Genomic DNA, 23,041 nt, shown 5'->3' with positions numbered 1-23,041 from the left:
ATTCCCCTGCACATATATAAGTGTATATTATTCCTTTAGGTTACTAGCTGTTTAGGACTATTATATATTTGTAGGTTATTCCCTTGGGCCACTATCTTTATAGGACTAACATAGACATGTGTATATTATTCCCTTGGGACCATAGCTGTACAAGACAGTTATATATTATATACAGTATAAACAAAAAACTGGCACTGTGTTGTGTCTCCAATAATATGGACAGATGGATAAAATTAAAAATTATTTATTAACATTAATATAGATTCATTTTAAAAAAACATGATTAAACATGAATAAAAATGCTGAGAAGTAAAAATTAATATATAACTGCTCTCCTTCTAATCCACAATGGGATCCCGGACAAATAGTGGCAATTGCTCCCAATAGGTACCGAATAGGAACAGCTGGTATTACCCGTGGTGTATGGTGATATCTAAAGATAAGGATGTTCAGCAAGCAAGCTGTAGAGGTGCAGTCCACTGGGTGTTTTCCAAATAGTGCTGTATTGCGGTCGGTCCAAGAAATAGGTACAGTCCCGGGAGTCTTATTTAAAAGTCCATATCTGGATCCTTTTGCGCAGGTGGAGAAGGGCAACGGCAGTTCAATGATCTTAGGGTATAAATAGACCCTTAATGGAGATTGAGCAGTACTTCTGATGAAGCTAAGTGGCCGTGCCTAGAGAAACGCGACAGATCATTGAACTGCCATTGCGCATTATTTTTACTATGTGTGCATTACATTTATACAAACGTGTTTTGATATCAGTATAAGCGTGAAGATATCTGACAAGCAAAATTGGAAGAAACTGCAAAAATAGGCAAGGAAAGCAACAAATGCCATTTCCAGTCTGAAGAAGAGAGTGACTCAAATGGTTTTACTTTTCCTAGCATATGTAATTCAATCATGTATTTAACGCAGTAGAATATCTCAGTTGGTCATACTATGGACTGTTTTACAATATTTACAGATGGAAGAACAGTATCTACAACTTTTTTTCAAATGGGAAAAACAGCTACATTTAGGGGGTCATTCCGAGTTGATCACTAGCTGCCGTTGTTCGCAGCGCAGCGATCAGTGTAAAAAACGGCTAATCTGCCCATGCGTATGCACCGCAATGCGCACGCACGACGTACGGGTACAAAGAGATTTGTTGTTTTGCACAGGTTCTAGCAACGTTTTCATTCGCACTGGCGGCTGCAAGAAGATAGACAGGAAAGGAGCGTTTCTGGGTGTCAACTGACCGTTTTCTGAGAGTGCTTAGAAAAATGCAGGCGTGCCAGGGAAAACGCAGGCGTGGCTGGGTGAATGCTGGGCGGGCGTGCGACGTCAAAAGCCAACCCTCCAACGTTAGAATCAATGCACACAAAGAGTTAGTTCAGGGATGGTCTTGTTTTGCACAAAATGTTTTTGCAGACACTCTGCTGCACAGGTGTTCGCACTTCTGCAAAGTGAAAATACACTCCCCAGTGGGCGGCAACAATGCGTTTGCACATCTGCTAAAAACTGCTAGCGAGCGATCAACTCGGAATGACCCCTTAGTCAAGTAAATGACTTGTGATTAAAAAAAATCACAAAATAGAAATCTTTATGAGCAATAAAAAAAGCAAAAGATATATTGTTCATTATAATTGCTGTCTGTTTTTTAATATACTGTAATTTGTAGTGTGCGTAATCTTGTTGGAATGGCCCTTAGAATAGATTTTCTAAAAACCAGCAGCAACACAATGCACTATGCAGTTTCCGATGGCAACAATATGTACACACTACATACAATCAAAGTGGTAAGACTGCCAAATTATTTTTCTATGGTATAGTAAAATTTCATTCTGAGGGCTGTGCCCCATATAAAAGTAGGAAGCACCGGAACAAACGGTGATGTGGCCTCCGTCAAATTTTTTAAGTTAAGCTGAGTTATTCAGTATGATATTGGGGGAAGAGTGATCAGAAGATATCCTACCTAAAGACTTCTAAGATTTTTTTCCCAGATTTAAAAATTCCCCAATCCACCAATCTGCGCCCATACATTACAAATATTTTTCAGTGATTTGCAGATTATTTTACACAAATACAGATCTGCCAATCTTGAAAGGGTCATCAGTTTACTAGAAATGGTCTGCAAATCTGCTGATTGTTACCATACACTAGCAATTTACAGCCCCAATTGATCTGTGAAATCCAACATGATGGACAACCTAATTAACAATCACACTCGATTTTTGGTCTGAATACGCGATCTGTGAACCCTATACATTGCAGATTTGTTTGTACAATCGTCTGCAAATCTGCAAATTGCCTCAATTGATTGCTAATGTATGGGGACAATAATAAGACAAGTTCTAATTGGCAGTTGACAAAATGAAATGAAATCCCTACCACTTTCAGAATCATTATTTATTGTGATCAGCGGGAGGCTCGTCAGGAGAAGAGCATACCTGGGATACTAAATCAACATGAAATATTCAGATGTGCTAGTAGCTGCTTATAAAGCATTGATGTGTCTTCAATAGCACTTATCAACCACTTTTTTCACTGAACAATTATGCCATCTAGGACCAGACAGGAAATGTATCATTGGGCCTAATTCATACCTGATCGGGCTGCTGTGCGATTTCCCACAGCAGCTGGTCAGGTCTGAACTGCGAATGCGCCGGCGCATGCCAGACAGCTGATGGCCGTCTCAGCTCTGCGATCGCCCCTGCCTGATTGACAGGCAGAGGCATTTGCTGGGTGGGAGGGTGTGGGCCGGCAGCATTTGGCCGCCATTTTAGGGGCGCTGTCCAGGCAACGCAGGCGTTCCCGGACCGTGCGGGGGGTGGGCTGTGGCGGCTGTGTGACATCACATGCAGCCGCTGTGACCCTCACAGCGATGAGTAGCTCCCTGCTAGCGCGCGGGAGCAGCGCTGGTAGGGAGCTACTCTTCAAGTACAAAAGCATCGCTGCTGTGCGATGCTTTAGTACTTGTGCGGGGGGATGGGGGTTGGGCCTGACATGTGGGGCGGACTAGCCCTGTGCTGGGTGTCCCCCCGCATGTCTGTGTGATTGATCGTAGATGTGCTAAATTTAGCACAGCTACGGTCAGGTAAGATTTAGGCCCATTCAGTGCTTTTGTGTGAAAATACCACAACGCATGCAATTTTCAGCCCCAAATTGCATTTACCATTTTGTGGTTTGGAATTTAAAACCTCAAACCTCAAGCAATGTCTTGCGGATTTAAAACCCCTAAATTGTATGCATAAAAATGTGCATTGTAAAATCAGAAGGAAAACATCCGATTTTATCCCCTTAACTTAGTAACGGGCCAGTGCGGTTCAGCATCAGCCCCATAATCTAGGAGATCTGAATAAATCAAAAAGATTATAGGTAAATAATGTTACAACTACACTACAGAAAACATTCAGGGGGAAATGTATCCAAAAATATGATGCACACACATATATCATAAATGAATTATCAGAAAGGCGAAGGGCATAATTAGGAGTACATTTATTAAGGAAAGACAATTACATTTATTAAAAAGGGAATTACTTTATACATTAAATGGGGAACAAATATTAATATTATACTAAAGGGGGCCAACATTATTGGGTTTCTACAAGTGTCAGTGTGCACTTGCACATCAGTGCATGCTGGCACTTGTATTGCCACCACAGCATCGCCGCCCACCCAACGCCTGCCACTGTCAATTATGTTGCGGACACATCCTTCGGGGTTGCGCCCTCAATGTGAATGACCACGTAGGCATGATGCGGCCACTGCGTGATTTGGCCATACCGCCTACAAATCATGGTAGTTCCGTAACTGGATGGATGTACTATTCATAGTTAGGTATTCATACACACAATTTTGTGTCCCTAAACCTACAGTAATATATTTCATTTAGAATACACCTTAATGTTAAATAGTTTAAATTATATACAGTATATCATTTCATATATTTCCATTGGTAATTAGACAACTTTGAATTTTTAACACAAAGCAGTTTTCTCAGGCAATAAAGTTGGTTCATCACAGAGTACATTGATGTTGGTATCCGTTCTTAACCTGCAGTTTAAAAAGAACAATCAGTTACAGTAGTTCTGTTCACTGAAGACAATTTACATATAAAGTATGCAAATAGGACTAAATATAACCTTGTACATAAATTAATGTGTATTAGAAACAAATTATACTTTTTACCTCTATTCCAGTCTGGTCCAGTTTTTGGGGGGACTGCTCAAATATTATTAAGCAGAGACTGTCATGAATTTACAACTACAGACAAGGCAACATTGCATGGAAACTTCATAGTCCTACACTTCTTTTTATCAAAGTGAAATGGCTCACATACAAAATCCAGAAACAAACAATCGTAGTACAACACTGTTTTACAAATGTTTAATGCTATTTATTAATACAATGCACTCACATTTAACAAATAATAAAAAGCTTATCAAGCCACCAACAGGTGGAATAATGGAGCAGCTTGATTTAAGGAGCCATACATCTCCCCAGGACTGCAGTAATGGTGCAGATCCTTTCAGGTCATGGAAACCAGTAAGGTACACCTCTGGATTGTAATGAACACCCCTACAGTCAACTCCTTTATCAACACAGCATCACCCGCTTAAAGCTTTTCAGACCTACTGGTCCTTTGTCAGAAGCATGGTGAGCTGCGTGTTAGGATAGATAGATAGATATATATATATATATATATATATATATATATATACATACATACCGTATATACTCGAGTATAAGTCGACCCGAATATAAGCCGAGGCACCTAATTTTAGCACAAAAAACTGGGAAAACTTATTGACTCGATTTTAAGCCTAGGGTGGGAAATGCAGCAGCTACTGGTAAATTTCAAAAATAAAAATAGATACCAATAAAATTACATTAATTGAGGCATCAGTAGGTTAAATGTTTTTGAATATTTATTTCAAAGAAAAACAGTAAACTAGCTCTGTAAGTGGAAAAGAGAGTCAACAAAACCAATATGGTATCAACAATAACTTTAAAAGTACAAAAACCTTAGCTCAATCAGCAACCAAGCTAAAACACAAGAGTTAAAATCCTTCAAAACTGGATTTCTCATCATCATCTGTATGTCCAAACAGAGCTTCAACTTTATCTGGTGTGAGGCTATCAACATAGACATTGTCGTCATCATGGAGTTCGCAGTCATCACCATCACTGCTGTCATTCTCATACAAAGCGCTGTCTTCACTGCCATCCATAGCATTACTAATGCCACATTTCTTGAAAGCACGTTGCACCATGTCCTCTGGAGCTCTTCCCATGCATCACGAACCCACTTTGCTACCAATTCTATGTCGGGCTTCATCAGATTTCCAACTTTTGTCAATAGGGCTTGACCAGATGACATCCATTCATGCCACATTTTTCGCACACGGTCTTTGAAAGGTTTGTTTAAACACACATCTAGGGGCTGCAATACAGATGTAAGCCCACCTGGAATAATGGCGAGAGTAACTTGAGAAGACTTTGCCAATATTTTTATGTCATCAGATGTGTGGGCTCTGAACATATCCCAAACGAGCTATGATGTTTTTTTCTTTAAGGCTGTTCCTGGACGTCCGTTCCAAATTTCTTCCAGCCATTTTTTTGTTCCTTCTTCATCCATCCAGCCTTTAATATGTGCACGCACTGTAATTCGTGGTGGGAATTTGACCTTTTTAGGCAAGGTCTTTCTTTTAAAAATAATGACAGGCCACAGTTCTGTTGCTAGGAAGATCAAAGGTCATAAGTGTTTCATCCATATTCCCAATATCTCCCAGGTCAAAGTTATGGATCCTTCTTTGTTTTATGATGAATGAATGGAATGACATCACTTTCTCATCAAGGTCTTTTGGCAGCTTCTGTGAAATCTTTGTTCTTTGCCGCAAACATGAGACAAACCCTCTTCATAAAGCGGGTACACCATCCTGCTGACACAACAAAATTTTCAATGCCTGGTGCTTTTAATTTGTCATCTCTACCCATTTGAAGGGCACGTAAGCGAATTCCCATACGTGTCACGCAGTAACCATTTTGACGACACTCCATAACCCATTTATGCAATTCAGTCTCTGGAGCTTCATATCGCCGTACAGTCTGTTGTCTCCCGGGTGCTTGGGTACGGCACATCGTGGACCGGGTAGATAGATTGTTGGGAGGGGCTGGCAAAGACCCGGCAGTCTTGGTGCACGTTGGCACCAATGACAAAGTTAGCGGAAGGTGGGATGTCCTTAAGAAAGACTATAGGGACTTAGGAAAGAAACTGAAGGCAAGGACATCTAAGGTAATATTCTCTGAATTATTACCCGTGCCACGCGCTAGTCCAGGGAGGCAGAGGGAGATTAGGGAGGTAAATGTGTGGCTTAGGGATTGGTGCAGGAAAGAGGGGTTTGTGTTCCTGGAACACTGGGCGGACTTCTCAGTCAGGCGCCATCTCTTTTGTCGTGACGGATTGCATCTGACTGAGGAGGGGGCAGCGGTGCTGGGGGGAAGGATGGTTAGAAGGTTGGAGGAGATTTTAAACTAGGAGCCTGGGGGGAGGGTTTAGCTAGAAACTACGGGTCATGCAGTGAGAATAGTGGGGATGGCGGTAGTAAACGAAATGGGGGAGAAGTTGGGGGGAGGGTAAGAGCAGGCAGTAAGGTTACTAACATGGGTACTAAAAGGGATTTTACCAAAGCACTAACCAATGACGATTACAGGTCATCCTTGCCACATAAGGTGAAAGATGTCCCTAATGCAAGGGAAAATACTTATCTTAGTTGTATGTATGTAAACGCCAGAAGCATTACTGGTAAAAAGGGTGTATTAGAAATACTTGCAGCAAGCAAACAGTATGATATTATAGGCATTACTGAAACTTGGTGGGATGAATCTCATGATTGGACAGTCAATCTAGAGGGCTATACACTGTTTAGGAGAGACAGACTAAATAAAAAGGGTGGAGGGGTGTGTCTGTACGTAAAGCCGTTTTTAAAACCTAATATATGGGAAGATATTCAGGAGGGGATGTAGACACTGTTGAGACATTATGGGTAGAAATTGCATGCGGGGAAAAAGGAACAAAAAAGTTAGTATTGGGTGTATGCTATAGGCCGCCTGGTATCAACGCATCTGATGATGAATTGTTACTAAAGCAAATTGGAAAAGTAGCAGGAGTAGGAGACATAGTAGTGATGGGAGATTTTAACTATCCAGAGATAAACTGGAAAAACGATTCATGTGATACTGCTAGGGGCAGTATGTTTTTAAACACACTAAATGATAACTACCTAGTCCAACTAATTGAGGAACCAACTAGGTACAATGCAATCTTAGACCTGGTATTAACAAACAATCAGGATTTGGTATCGGGTATTATAGTAGGGGAACCCATAGGAAACAGCGACCACAATATGGTCACATTCAATATCAGTTTCTACAAACAGCCCTATACTGGCTCAACTAGGACTTTAAACTTTAGCAAAGCAAATTTTGAAAAGATGAGGGTATTTTTCAGGGATATTGAATGGGAAGGTTTGTTTTTAGGAAAAAATACTACGGAGAAATGGGAGGTACTAAAATTCCTGCTAGCTAAAAATACACTCAAATATATTCCTATGAGTAGCAAAAAAGGGAAGAAAAATCATAAACCGATGTGGCTTAACAAAAAGATTAAGGAATTTATGGGCAAGAAAAGGCGAGCATTTAAAAAATACAAATCTGACGGGGAAGCAGAGTCATTTCAGCACTATAAGGAATGTAACAAAAATTGCAAAAAGGAAATAAGAGCGGCTAAAGTAGAAACTGAAAAACTAGTAGCAAAGGAAAGCAAAGCGAATCCCAAAAAATTCTTTAAATACATTAATAGCAAGAGATTAAAAAAGGAGAGTATAGGCCCTTTGAAAGACAAGTTGGGAGTCTTAAGCAAAAATGATAATGACATAGCGGACACACTAAATTAGTTTTTTTCAACAGTATTCACTAGAGAGGACCCAATTCAGGGACTGACACACAATCTCAATAATGACAATATCACACTGATAGGTACTTATTTAAGCGAGGAAGTAGTCTGTGACCGATTAAAACATTTAAAGATTAATAAATCACCAGGGCCCGATGGTATTCATCCAAGGGTTCTAATGGAGCTTCACTCTGAACTGGCAAAACCACTATCTTTGATCTTTGAGGATTCAGTTATATCAGGTATGGTTCCCAAAGACTGGCGTATAGCGGAAGTAGTGCCTATATTCAAAAAGGGAAGTAAAGCTGAACCAGGTAATTATAGACCAGTTAGTCTTACATCTATAGTGGGGAAAGTATTGGAAGGTATTCTAAGAGATAGTATTCAGAAGTTCCTTGAAACCAATAAGGTCATTAAAAGGAATCAACATGGGTTTATGAAGGACAGATCCTGTCAAACCAACTTACTTGGCTTTTATGAAACAGTAAGCGCAAACCTAGATCAGGGTAAAGACGTGGATGTAATCTTTTTAGACTTTGCCAAAGCGTTCGATACTGTACCACACATGAGACTTATATACAAGCTACAAGAATCAGGGCTAGGAAGCACAATATGCACTTGGGTCAAAAACTGGTTAGATAATAGGAAGCAGCGCGTTGTGGTTAATGGATCTTTTTCAACTTGGACTGAAGTGCTAAGTGGTGTGCCGCAAGGCTCAGTATTAGGACCGCTATTGTTCAATATTTTCATTAACAACCTAACAGAAGGTCTAGAGAGCATGGTGTCAATTTTTGCAGATGATACCAAATTGTGTAAGGCTATAAATACAGAGGAGGATGCCGAGTCTCTTCAGAACGACTTAGTTAAATTAGAAGCATGGGCAGCCAAATGGAGAATGCGCTTCAACACAGACAAGTGTAAGGTAATGCACTGTGGTAACAAGAACAAAAATTACACCTACCTACTAAATGGGGTAAAATTAGGGGATTCTGTACTGGAAAAGGACTTAGGTGTCCTCATAGATAGCAAGCTAAGCAGTAGTACCCAAAGTAGGACTGCAGCAAAGAAGGCTAATAAGATATTAGCATGCATAAAACGGGGTATTGATGCTAGGGACGAGAGTATTATACTCCCGTTATATAAATCACTAGTGAGGCCACACCTTGAATACTGTGTACAGTTCTGGGCACCGTACTACAAAAAGGGTATCCTGGAGCTTGAAAAGGTACAGAGGAGGGCGACCAAACTAATTAAGGGCATGGAGACGATGGAATACAAGGAAAGGCTTGAAAGACTAGGCATGTTTACATTGGAAAAGCGGAGACTAAGAGGGGATATGATCAACATCTACAAATATATAAGGGGACAATACACAGAGCTTGCGCGGGACCTGTTTTTGGTTAGATCAACACAGAGGACTCGTGGACACTCGCTCAGGTTAGAGGAGAGGAGATTCCGCACAATACGGCGTAAAGGCTTTTCACGGTAAGGACAATACGTGTTTGGAATTCCCTGCCCGAGGGAGTTGTAATGGCGGAATCTGTCAACACCTTTAAGAATGGGTTAGATAAATTCCTATTGGATAAGGATATCCAGGGGTATGGTGCATAGTCATGCATTATAGTTACTATAAATAGTAACTAGGATGATATGCAGAAGAAAAATTCAACTTGACATTTAAAGATGAACAAAGCGACCTCCAAAACTTGGCCACAAACTGTGTTCCCCGATCAGAGATGATCTCTCGAGGAAGGCCATGCAACTTGAAGATTTCAGAGATGAACAATCTGGCTAGTAAAGGGGCTGATGGTAACCCAGTTAATGGAATGAAATGTGCCATTTTCGAAAATCGATCCACTATCACCCAAATGGTATTTCGCCCTTTTGATGGAGGTAGATCGGTCACGAAATCCATTGAGATATGAGTCCATGGTTGTTTGGGTATGGATAATGGATGTAATAAACCTGGTGGAGAACTTCTTGGACTCTTATGTTGGGCACATTTAGGACATGCTGCTATAAACTCTTGGACATCGGCTTTGAGACGTGGCCACCAATAAGACTGTTGAATAAATTTGAGAGTCTTTAGAACCCCAGGATGACCCATGAAGGAAGAGGAGTGAGCCCAGGTAAGCAGCCGTTTACGAAGATTTGTGGCGACAAAGGTTTTGCCAGGCGGAGGAACTGGAGAGGTTCGAGTCATTAAAAAGGATGTAGGATTCACAATGGCTTGATTCGTGGTAGCATCATTTGATTCAGAAGAGGCAAAGGACCGAGAAAGGGCATCTGCCTTTTTGTTCTGAGACCCTGGTCGATAGGTGAGCTTGAAATTGAATCGTGTCGTGGATTCAAGCACTGAGCTGACTGCAGATATAGAAGATTCTTATGATCAGTATAAACTGTAATGCGATGTTGTGCTCCTTCTAGAAGGTATCTCCACTCCTCAAATGCCAACTTGATGGCAAGTAATTCTTGCTCACCGATTGCATAATTACGTTCTGCCGGGAGGAACTTACGGGAGAAATATCCGCAGGGATGGACCTTTTTATCTTCAAAAACTTGTGACAACACAGCTCCTACTGCTTCTGTAGATGCATCCACCTCTAGTAGAAAGGGACGATTCAAATCAGGCTGTCGAAGAATGGGTGCTGACCCAAAAGCTTGCTTTAAATCAGAGAAGGCTTTGATTGCTTCAGAAGACCAGTTCGTAGGATTTGCTCCCTTGCGAGTTAGGGCTGTGATGGGAGCAGCTAACGAAGAATAATTCTTAATGAATCTCCTATAGAAATTAGCAAAGCCAAGAAATCGCTGAATCCCCTTGAGAGTTGTAGGAGTGGACCAATATCGGATAGCTTGTACCTTACCGGGATCCATACATAGCTCTGATCCAGAAATGATGTAACCAAGGAACGGTATGGAAGATACTTCAAAGGTGCACTTCTCTAACTTACAATAGAGTTGATTTTCCCTCAGACGTGTCAGTACCTCTTTAACTTGGTGACGGTGAGACTTTAGATCCTTAGAGAATATTAGGATATCATCCAGGTACACTACTAGACACTTGTAGAGAAGATCACGAAAAAGTTCATTCACATAGCTTTGAAAAACTGCAGGTGCATTACAAAGACCAAAAGGCATTACAAGGTATTCGTAATGCCCATCCCGGGTATTAAAAGCAGTCTTCCACTCGTCCCCTGCCCGGATGCGGATTAAATTGTAGGCCCCTCGGAGATCCAATTTTGTAAACACAGTAGCTCCCTTTACCCGATCAAATAATTCTGGAATTAAGGGTAATGGGTACTTGTTTTTCACAGTGATCTCATTGAGTCCACGGTAATCTATGCATGGTCGTAACCCACCATCCTTCTTCTTAACGAAAAAGAATCCGGCTCCTGCAGGTGAAGAAGATGGTCTGATAAATCCTTTGGTTAGATTTTCCTGTATATAATCAGACATAGCTTGCATCTCTGGGATGGATAGCGGATAAATTCGTCCCCTAGGAGGGGTTTTACCCGGAACCAGGACGATTGGGCAGTTCCATTCGCGATGAGGAGGTAGAGAGTCTGCTGCTTGTTTACTGAAAACATCCGCAAAGGATTGATACACCGGAGGTAGGTCGGGAAGGCTAATTGACCGGAGAGGTACAATTGAGGCTAAACAGTCCTTGGTACAAGATTTACCCAACGAAAGGACTTCCATGGTTTGCCAATTAAGTTGAGGATTATGTTTCTGCAGCCAAGGTAAACCAAGTATCACATCTTGAGAGGCTTTGGGAATCACGTAGAAGGAGACGTATTCGGAATGGAGCACACCAACTTTCATCTTGAGACATACGGTTCGATGAGTAATTATACCATCTGGAATTCGACTTCCATCCACTGCTGTAACAGCAACTGCTGCTTCCAGAGGCAAGGTTTGAACTTTAGACCGTAAGACAAAGGCTGAGGAGATGAAGTTCTCGGCTGCCCCGGAATCTAGAAGAGCTGAAACTTTCACTGTAGAACTTGGAACTTCTAATTGAATAGACAAGGTCGGCTCTTTCCCAGAACGTGATTCTAAAGTAACTCCTAGCTTAACCTCTCTTGAATAAGCTAGGAGCGAGAGTTTCCCGGTCGGAGTTTGCAGAATTTAACTAAATGTTCGGAGGACCCACAGTACATGCAGAGGTTACCCTGTCGACGACGAAGTCATTCCTCCTCTGTGAGGCGAGAGCGCCCAATCTGCATAGGTTCTTCTGTCGTTACCGGAGACTGTGATGAAGAATCTTGTCGAGGCCTAGGATGATAACGTGGACTGGATCGCTCTGCCCTGGATTTCTCTAAACTTCGCTCCCTGTAGCGTAGGTCAAGTTTGTTACAGAGAGAAATCAATTCATCCAGTTTAGTTGGCACATCCCGGATAGTTAAATCATCCTTGATTCTCTCTGAAAGTCCATTCCAAAACGCGGCGATCAGGGCCTCCTCATTCCAGTTTAACTCTGAAGACAACGTGCGAAACTGAATAATATATTGACTGACAGGACGTAAACTTTGACGTAGACGGAGAATCTCCAAAGATGCTGAGGTGGTCCTGCCTGGTTCGTCAAAGATTCTCCGGAAGGATGATACGAACTCCTTGTAATTAGAGAGGATAGGATCACCTCTATCCCATAATGGTGATGCCCACTCCAGAGCCTGACCGGAGAGGAGGGCAATAATATATGCAACCTTAGAACGAGCTGATGGGAAACTGGCGGACAACAGTTCGAACTGGATCTCGCATTGATTCAGGAATCCTCTGCAAAGTTTTGGAGTTCCGTCAAACTTACTCGGAGAGGGTAACTGCAAGCGGGACGTAGGCAGCGTCACATTAGAAGCTGTAGTGGTAACTGGCACAACCGGAGTTGGAATCTGGACTTGAGACGTTTTAATAGCCGCATGAAGAGTCTCTAAACGGTCTGCCATAGTTTGCATAAACTGCACTATTTGTGTCTGTATAGACTCCTGGTTTTCCAGACGGGAAAGGATATCTGACGTAGCACCGCCTCCTGCGAATTGGTCACTTGACGGATCCATGTGGCCAGTGCTTACTGTCAGGTCCGGGTGTTTTTGTGAATCCGTTAACCCGGAACCAACCACAGGTGTAGGTGCTGGGGTATGAAGAAAGCAGGGAGGACGAAGAAAGTTCCGTTTCATATATTTATTGAAAATAACAATTCAGTAAAGTGGTAAATGGCAAGTTATTAATCACCATAGTATACTGACGTATTGCATGAATAATAGAAATAATATGCAGGATATATCTTAAAGAAAAAATAAAAGAAATGTTCATGGAATTGTGTTTAAAACAGGCTGGAGAATAAATGTTAAATTGTCCAAATATAAACAAGCTTTGATGCTGAACTGTAGAATGTGTTTAACTGGGTAATGCAGACATGAAGAAATAACTGTGAGGATTTGCAATGAAGTTTTGAGAGGTAACTGAGAGACTGTGAAGAATTATCCTTGTAATGGCAACATAGAAAGTAAAAGTACTAAATTGGGTTACTTGCGAGTTCCGGAGATCACTGTGAGACTATAGCAGATGATATAAGTGATGAACGGGTTAAATGCAGAGCAGAACAAACGAACAGCTGAAGTTAGTGGAATCCTCCAAACTCTGTATGGTTGAAAGCAGGCAGACAGGGTTTCCTCATGCAAGACTCTGGGAATCCAATTGTTACCAGTAGGTGCGTGATTAACTGACAGCACAGCGGGGAGCCGGTGGATCTTTAGCAGTGAAGGCTGCAGACGGACCTCTGGGAACGGAGGCGATATCTGGACCACGGGAATCACACAGGAATGCACGGAGAGAGCTCAGAGCTAGAGCACAGCGTTGATACAACAAAGCACTGGCCCAGAGTAACATAATCCCAGCCTACTTAAAGGCAGCACAAGCACAGGATTGGCTTACACCTGCCCACAGGTGTTTTCACAAGTGCTCTGTATTACCTATTTGGTCTCCAACATGGCCACCTCCTATACAGCAGACACACCGCAGTGCCTTAGGCCATTTGGTCCCCGCACTCCCAGTTCCCAGACTCTGCATTACCTGTGCCACCGATCACGCCGCGTCCCCACACGGGCGCACAGCACCGCGAGCAACCGCACTGGCAACGGATGAACCCCAGAACCCGCAAAGGTGAGAGACCGGTTCGTGACAGATACCTAGGAGATACTAACAATTTTGGTACTTCATTACCCCTAAGAGACAGCTGCAGGTTAGTGTGCTTAATATTGAGTAAGAAGCTAGTGTAAGAATTCTGATGTTGCGTATGTACAATTGGCTATTCTCTCTCTATATTATATGCTCTAAATTGGGATGTTGAAATTAAGCTGAAATAGAACCTGCCTCTCCACGACAGCATGGTTGTTTATCTTTGAAAGTACACATTATTACAAATAAATAATTCATTTTTCAAAATCAATTGTTCTTGGACATTTCCTGTTTATCTATAGCTCACCTTACTGGTGAGCAAAGAGATTGGATCCATCACACATTCATCTTTTGCTCCATAGATTTGCAGTGCTTCACCATTGCGCTCTGGAAAATGGAACAGTTGGTGAACTTTTCCTGTGCACCTGCTGGGTGACCTGGAACCTTATGGCCTGCTGGGTGGTTTGGAAACTACAGTATGGCAGTAATTTGCAGCCACCAACTAAGCAGAGATGTTTTGAAGTTCAACTCCTAAGGTTGTGAAAAGGTGTAGAACCTTCTTCAGGTTGAAACTGGCCAAAGCAGCTATGTAGTTATTTTAAATTTTTTCATTTGCAATATTGGAAATTTATTTTCTTTCTATGTATCATTACAATTAGAATGTATGTCACATTGAAGATAACATATGTTGTTGGTTTTTTTTCTTCTTCAAATTTACCATGTAACTATGATTATACAGGGTGCCCCATAAATCTGGAACCATAGGCTAAATCACTGAAATACTATGTAGATTGAAAGTAACAGTACAACAGACTATACTACAACACATCATACTGTAATACATCACCTTTTGCTTTAGGTATTTTCCTCTCCACTGGATGCTGTAGATGGGTTGCAATCCCTTGATCTGGTTTCTTGTAAGCAGAGATTAGGTTCTGAACCTTTCTAAACATTCTTTTTGGGACACCAGGTGCAGCCTAAAAATGAATTGGAATCAAATGAAACTAAATAAATGAAATTAAATATTCTGCTATTTTTATTTTATGCTATTCATTTAGCATTTGTTTTGTATTTATTACACCTCGTGTCATATTCCAAATTGGACATTTGTAAGGGGAAAATATACTCTGATTATACATTCTCTGCAGTTTTAGAATTTGCTATTTTTTCTACAATCCATGAATAAAATATATGTATATGTAATTTGAACAGAAAGCCTCAATTCTTTGAACATAAATGTACCTTTATGATTGACAGAACCATAGTGCAATTAAAAAAAAAAGAATTCTTAGCAGAAAATTAATATTTAAAGTGGATCCGCCAATTTGATGCAAAAGTAAAGTTAAAAAAAAATCAAGCTCTTTCTTACATTTTTCCTCACAAGATGGCGCAGGTAAGTAGACTTCTTACCTCGGCCGACCATGACCCAGTTGTTGTTTGTGACACTCTGTAGGTGTAAATCAAGTCTTTGTGCCTGCAGAAAAGGTGTGAATGCGGGTAAACCCATGAATTAGCACATTTCCAGTATGTTATTGTAAAGTTAACAACAATATGGATAAAAATGCATATAGAAGTAGGTCAATTGAGGAGTGTATTATTCTAATTCATTTTTATTATAATATTGATTATACAGTATTTCTATAAGACATCAGTAAACTTTGGATTGTGGAAATCAAAAATAGATATTACTGATTTAATGATTTATAACAGGCAAAGTGTTTGGTAAAATAACATGTTGAAATGTTCTGGTATATTTCTATCTAATTGAGGCACCTGAGAGTATTATGAAACATAGGTGTCACTTTTGAGTTAATCAGATACTTTTTTGCTTTCTCCTAGTTGTGTAATTCTGCTTATGTACCTGTATAACTATTAAAGATGAGTTGCAAAATTGCAAAGTTTAAAATCCTAAATATCAATTCCAGTGATTCTACTAGCTCTTATGCTCTGCATCCCACTACTTCCTCAATTCACCTCTACTCTTCATCTAGTTACTCCACCCACGTATAACACTGGGGCAGATGTACTAAGCATTGGAGAGTGATAAAGTTGATATAGATAAAATACCAACCAATCAGCTCCTCCAGTCATTTTTCAAACACAGTCTATAACATGGTGGGTAGGAGCTGATTAGCTGGGAATGTCTTTAGTTACATTATCTATATATTAATAGCAGAATGACAACTTTTATGAGTGACTTATTTCTATGATGACATTGTCTGAACAGGGCACATCATAAACTAAATTAAGCATCTTAGATCCTTATTCAGGTTTGTTAGCAGACCAAAGAAGTTAGCAACTGTGCAAAACCATGTTGCACTACAGGTGGGGCAGCTGCAACATGTGCAGAAGGATTTAGATTTGGGTGGGTTCAAACAGAAATCTAAATTACAGTGTAGAAATTAAGCAGCAACTATTTACCATGCACAGAAACAATATAACCCACTCAAATCAATATTTCTCTGCACATGTTACATATAAGTGAGGTGCTCAGAATTTTGTGGGACAATATAGAGTGCCATCAAGACAAGAGTGCATTTTACGATGCCCATAAACAGATAAATCTTAGCAAGCCACTTATAGAGATGCAAGTTTTACCTCTGATACAGTCGCTGTCCCTATCACTAGAAGGATGAATCACTACCAGATGCATTTTTGAGATATGAGATACGACATATCGCAAATGTTTTAATGGTCACACACTGACATACTCTAACACTTGACCTGAGTGCTACAGTATTGTCAATCACTTCAAGTGATCTCATTCTTGCACACTTAATTGATGTCTTGTTCTTGCATCTAGACGATAACCACACAAAGGCCAATAGCAGGCATTTGACTGCATTTTTGGCAATATACAGTAATGATCAGTGGTGGATCCAGGTGGTGGGGTTTGGGGTAATCACCCCCTATAATACACACCCCTGCTTCCGGTGGAGTATTGCCATAGAATCCAGAGGCAACGACAGGAGTGATGGAGCTGAGGGCACCTGGCAGCTCTTGTGGGTGACGCTCCAGGGTTGCACTACTCCCCTGGAAAAAAGGGGGGTGTAACTGGTGAGTAAGAAACAGATGCTGCTTGGCCATATAGATAATGAGCCTGATTGTGATTTCCATGCTGCTGCGACCATTTGAGCATCTTTTAACGTAGTCTGCCACTTTATGTTAATGCTAATATATGTCCCTCCCCTCATGTGTGTACAAGTGTGTGTCTGAATGTGCAAGCACTATGATGCCCAAAAGAAGGACCACCTTTAGAAGCTGTAATACCAGGTGCAGGTTCTCCGTCAGAGTATGGTCTCCAATATGAGCAATTAAAAGTCTGAGTGTGCAACCAGTTATGTGACCTCCAGTGACATGCCCATAATATGCCCATAAGACAGACCATCCTCATGTGTCTGAATATCCACCACCCAAGCACCACCCAGGAATGCCCAGCACATTTCCAGTACATTTCTGATACCGTGCATCTTCATTGCAGCTGTGCCTTTGTGCGTACACACTGTGCCTTACAAGTTTTTAGTGATTTTCATACATGCGCACTAGCAAATAATCGCTCACCTCAATCTGCATTGCGACTCAGAATAGGGGCCTACCGCATGTGGCAATTCACCCCCAGTGCAGAGTTTCATACATTGATTCACTGCTTACTTAGATTTTATTCAGATAACTCTATAGTTAGTTAATTTGAGTTCCACAATACATCATTTCCATGTACCTTTGTTAACAAAAGATTTTTCACCTCTGAAAACAATCTTTTCCTCTGCAAAATACAGTCTGCTAAACTTCAATGCAGTTTTAGTAATCTCTAAATTTAGGTACCGTAAATCACTGGCTGTTATTTAATGTAAGGTAAATATAGCTATATTCGTACTCCAAGTGAATGACTCATAACCGCTGCTCTGCTTGTTGATTAAAAATGTTTCTCCAGTTGTTAGAAGTCACTCACATAAATAATAAATGTGTCCAGAATAATTGTGTTCTATATATATATACATATATATATATATATATATATAAACAAATAAATAAATCCAAATAAATAAATGTCATAATTGCTCTCTGCCTCTACATTGTGTAGGAGTTAATTAAGCATCCCTATAACATTGTTACATCATAGTGACTGGGGCGCATCCTCAGGTGTACACTGTACAGCAGTGGCGTGCGGTGAGGTCAGTGGCTGGTGAGGCATGCCCACTACTGCCGCTGCAAGTGCCTGCTACTGTACCCTCACCCCCACCAGCTGCCAATGCCTGCTAATGTTGCTGCCAGGTACTGCCCCTACTGCTAATTACCAATCCGATGCTGCCGCCAATGCCCGCAAAGTCTGAGGAGCAGCAGCAGCCAAGGTCTGGGCAGCAGAGGTGGCCAGTGATAAGGAGAACAGCAGAGGGTCTGTCTGGAGGCATGGAAGCAGGATTAGAGCTGCAGGGCGGTTGATTGAGACGGTGGCATTAATCACTCCCCCTCCCCTTATACCCCAGCACACACGCAGTAATCTCCACCCCTCCCCTTACACTAATCGCTCCCCTTATACCCCGGCACATATGCACTAATCACTCCCCCCTCCCCTTATACCCCGGCACATATGCACTATTCACTACCCCCTACCCTTATACCCCGGCACATATGCACTATTCACTACCCCCTCCCCTTATACCCCGGCACATATGCACTAATCACTCCCCCCTCCCCTTATACCCCGGCACATATGCACTATTCACTACCCCTTCCCCTTATATCCCGGCACATATGCTGTAATCACCACACACACACACACACACACACATATCCCAGCACACATTTAATAATCACACCCCTGCATACATGCAGTAGTCACCCCTCAACCCCCCCCTTCACCCCCACCACCACACACACACACACATTTCCCAGCACACATTTAATAATCACACCCCTGCACACATGTAGTAATCACACACACCCTACCCTTATACCCGGCAAAAACGCACTAATCACCCCCCCCCCCCCACTCTCCTTATATGATGGCACAGTGCGTACAAATCGCTGGCTGAGCCCACATGGCTGTCATGAAACTATGAAAGCAGGAAAGCCCGTGTTCAGTAGACAGCAGCGCTCAGCATGGAGACCAGGAGATGGCGGGATATGCACACCGCACACACACACACACCAGCCAGCTCTCCGCGCTGCTGACCAGAGTGGCGGGGAGTCGGGGACACTGACCTGTGCAGGCCACGGAGCACTACAATCACAAGTATGAGGATCCTGTAGGGAAGCGGCCGGGGGTGGGGGGCTGTGCGCCAGTCTCTTATAGTGTCCGAGGCAGGTGGGGACTGGGTGACAGCTGAAGACTATGTCGGGCTGCAGTGCGATATGGTGCCTTACCTGGAGTAATGATACGGCCAGCCCTGGCGGCAGAGTGTGCAGCTACTCCCGACTTACAGTGACGATGGATGAAGGAGAGGAGTGATGCCCAATCATATCTCCCTCAAAGACAGGGGCGTGCTTTCATATGGGCTGAAAGAACGCCCCTGTCACTGAGGCACATCTGCTAGTGCCGCTTATCCTGCTTTTTTAAATGGGCTTTTTACTGCCCATAGCTTGGCCCCACCCCTCTCTTCAAGCCCTTTATCATTGGCCGCAGGAGGCACCGCTCTCGGTGCCTCCGAAACGAATTGAAACCTATTTTTACAGGGTACAAGTGATTACAATAATGTAAAGCATATACTTATGACACATAATGTGTGTCATAAGTATCTTCTTTGCATTATTGTAATCATTAACGACAGGGGAGGCACTGCCTCCCCTGCCTCCCCTGACTGTACGTCCCTGCTGTACAGCACCCTCTGCAAAAACCGGAATCAGACCCTTTCAGACAACCAGTACCATTGCATAAAAGAGGATTTAGTCAAGGAGTTCTTGTAGCAGTCATGTGATTTCCCTCCCCACCCCCCTTTTCTGGTATAAGAAAACAATAGAAGGGCAACAATACTAGATCATGATGGGCTGTTAAAAAATGATTTTGCAGGATTTTCTCATTCTTTACAATAACAATATATGCGGAGAGGATACTGACATATGTACATTGTATTATAGAGGTATTTAATAGTGTACACAGGGAAAATAGAAGAAAAGAAAAATCTGAGATCAATGGAATAAAAACGTAGTCAATGTAGAAGTAATTATGTTGCCGCTTTGACGAATGAGAAAGACTGTGTAACACTTTTACTGTCTTTATTTTACTGATCAGTGAAGTGTCTATATAATTTTCAATGATTTTCAATATACTAATGATTACATTCCTGATAAACTGAATATTTGCTAGCAAGGCACAGTTGCATCTGTCCTTAAAAACAGTATGAGCATTGTACCCATTTACTTACAGCAGCTTGAAATACACCAATTTTAAGTTGGGTACACACTTGCCAATCTTCCAGAGATCCTTCTACCAGAGTGTTGACACAATCCTACTAGAGACATAAGTCACAGCTACAACACCTGATCTATGCATACACACCTGTCCAATTTTACTGCAGATCTCCACTTGCTAAAAGAATCATGTCACTGTATACACCCTTCCAATTGTTGGCTGTTTGAGGCCTGAATCGGGAGAAGACTTTGACAATACCAGTAACAGGAGCATACACACTACTGTATTGGTTGGGTGAATACTAGCGAACGTGCCTCCTGATTTTTCATAGGATTTATACATTTTCTGACACAATTAGATGACCATAGATCATGTGGGCATAACAATCTACCAATGATAGATCAACGTCGGATTTAGATGAGAATTGGGCAAGTGTAAACCCAGCTTTACACTTGGACAAACAGAACATGGGAGGGAGGCAGCATGCAAACACAGCCCACTACAATAAGAGTGTGTTCAAATAATTTAACAAAGAAGTAGACCCACAAATAGAGGCAAATACGTCTGCCAACAGATGCAAATACACACTAATAATGATGATAGCTGCCAGAACTAGCTGTATAGTAAAGCTAATTGTTCTATTCTATAGGATCACTGCTGTCTACTATAGGAATAACAGTGTTGTGTTCAGCCTAATATTGCTTTATTCAGGGGACAAAGAGTTAACAGAAATTCCTGTATTACAGTAAGTAACTTTACTGCTGTTAACACTGCAAACAGTACCAGTAATATAATGTGTTACTTGGGACCCAACACCAAGAGCCACTGCAACATTTTAAGAAAGGTAATTCTAGATTTGCATTTCTACACAATATTTAAATACTATAACTTTCCAATTTACTAAAACTATATACTGTATGTAAATAGTATGGTTTGGTCTGTACTAGACACTTGTGGTCCAGAGCCAAATGTCATTTTGAAAGGATTAGCGGTGACCTGGATTTCTTAATAACACTGTTCCCTTCTAAAGGTACTGAATATAGCAGACTGGTGAGCTGGTTCTTATCACTCCTACAGGACACAGATTTTCATTCCATATGAGGACACCATACCAGCATATTCTCCATGTGTGTATCCTTAGACCTAGCTATTAATGATACATTTTACAGAGAATTACTGTATTTTGTTTGGATATCTGGAAAAAATACTCCCTGTGGGTAAATCAAGAAAGAGAAACACTATATTTTGGAATCCTCATGTATATTCATAGTACCTGATGACTACTGGCACTATTAAGTTCATTATCCATTGCCATGTTGCTCCACACTAGGCCCCAAAAGCTTTTGGACCTTATTATGCCCACTTCACATTTGGACATGGAATTTTGTTCATTTAGCCAGTGCAATTTGGCCATAAGTGTACTCTGTCCTACTCCATCTACATCACAGTGCAGAATGATTTGTCTATTGTGTGCACCTCTTTCAACTGCTCTTTTCCACTGTGACATTTGATTTGTGCAAAACTGTGACTCAGATGTAAAAATGTGCTAATACAGGTTGAGTCTCCCTTATCCAAAATGCTTGGGACCAGAGGTATTTTGGATATCTGATTTTTCCGTATTTTGGAATAATTGCATACCATAATGAGATATCATGGTGATGGGACCTAAATCTAAGCACAGAATGCATTTATATTTCATATACACCTTATACACACAGCCTGAAGGTCATTTTAGCCAATATTTTTTATAACTTTGTGCATTAAACAAAGTGTGTCTACATTCACACAATTCATTTATGTTTCATATACACCTTGTCAGACTTGGTTTTGTCTGTGTCCCCGGAGGGGGCGCTAGTGGGTCAGTGGAGGTGGATGGGAGAAAACGAGGAGGCTGGATTATGTTTCTGCGCATGAGCGCAATGATATTTATTAAACAGATGATTCACAAAACGGCAGCAGAAAATAACAGTAGGAAATGCAAATGTCAATTGTACAGCGTGGCAGCTGAAAGTCTATGGTAACAGAATGAATGGTGACTGATGAAATAATAACCGGTAGTGATGATAACAGATGAGTGATAATTTGGCAGAGAATATTCTGGTATGGGAACCAGAGCAGATTAAAACATGGAACCAGCAGAGATGGTGTTGTATAGCAAACCTGGTAGCAGAGGCAGGAGTCTGACTCACAGTGCAGGTGATGAGGCACTGGCAGCAAGCAAGCTGTATCACAGGTGGAGAGATGGAACACACCTGGAGTCAGTCTCTACTGCTAGGCTGAAGCACACAGAGATGGTGATGAGTGTGAAGCCTGTAGATGGAAGCAGGTATTGCTGGGGCTTGAAGTTCCACGGAGCTGTGAAAAGTAACCAGGAGTACAAAGTCTCAGGTAGAAAGCCAGGAACACGGAACAGCAGGTAGGTATCCAGGTACACGGAGGAAACAGGAACCAGATCCTTACACATGAGTCGCAGGAGTGACACAAAGTTCAGGATGCCTGCAGACTGATCCTGCAGCTTCATATATACCCCTTGTTAAACAGTCATTGGTGGAGTGAGGAAAAGTGGGTGCGGCCAA

At 41.6% G+C, this 23,041-nt stretch overlaps 1 protein-coding gene across 1 annotated transcript in view; it reads right to left on the bottom strand.

Moving 5' to 3' along the window:
• Positions 1–279: 279 nt before the first annotated feature.
• Positions 280–23,041, bottom strand: part of SH2D1A (SH2 domain containing 1A) — a 92,284-nt gene continuing 69,522 nt past the window's right edge. Inside the window, exons 3-6 of the mRNA XM_063937253.1 lie at positions 17,039–17,149; positions 15,527–15,590; positions 14,964–15,093; positions 280–4,041 (exon numbers count right to left, since the gene is read on the bottom strand). Coding sequence (XP_063793323.1) covers positions 4,037–4,041; positions 14,964–15,093; positions 15,527–15,590; positions 17,039–17,149 — 310 coding nt within the window. The 3' untranslated portion in view covers positions 280–4,036. The remainder of the gene's footprint in view (positions 4,042–14,963; positions 15,094–15,526; positions 15,591–17,038; positions 17,150–23,041) is intronic.

Source organism: Pseudophryne corroboree, chromosome 8, assembly GCF_028390025.1.
Source record: "Pseudophryne corroboree isolate aPseCor3 chromosome 8, aPseCor3.hap2, whole genome shotgun sequence".
Classification (NCBI taxonomy): domain Eukaryota; kingdom Metazoa; phylum Chordata; class Amphibia; order Anura; family Myobatrachidae; genus Pseudophryne; species Pseudophryne corroboree.
The sequence above is the reverse complement of the archived record's forward strand: the minus strand, read 5'-3'. Positions and strand labels throughout refer to the sequence as shown.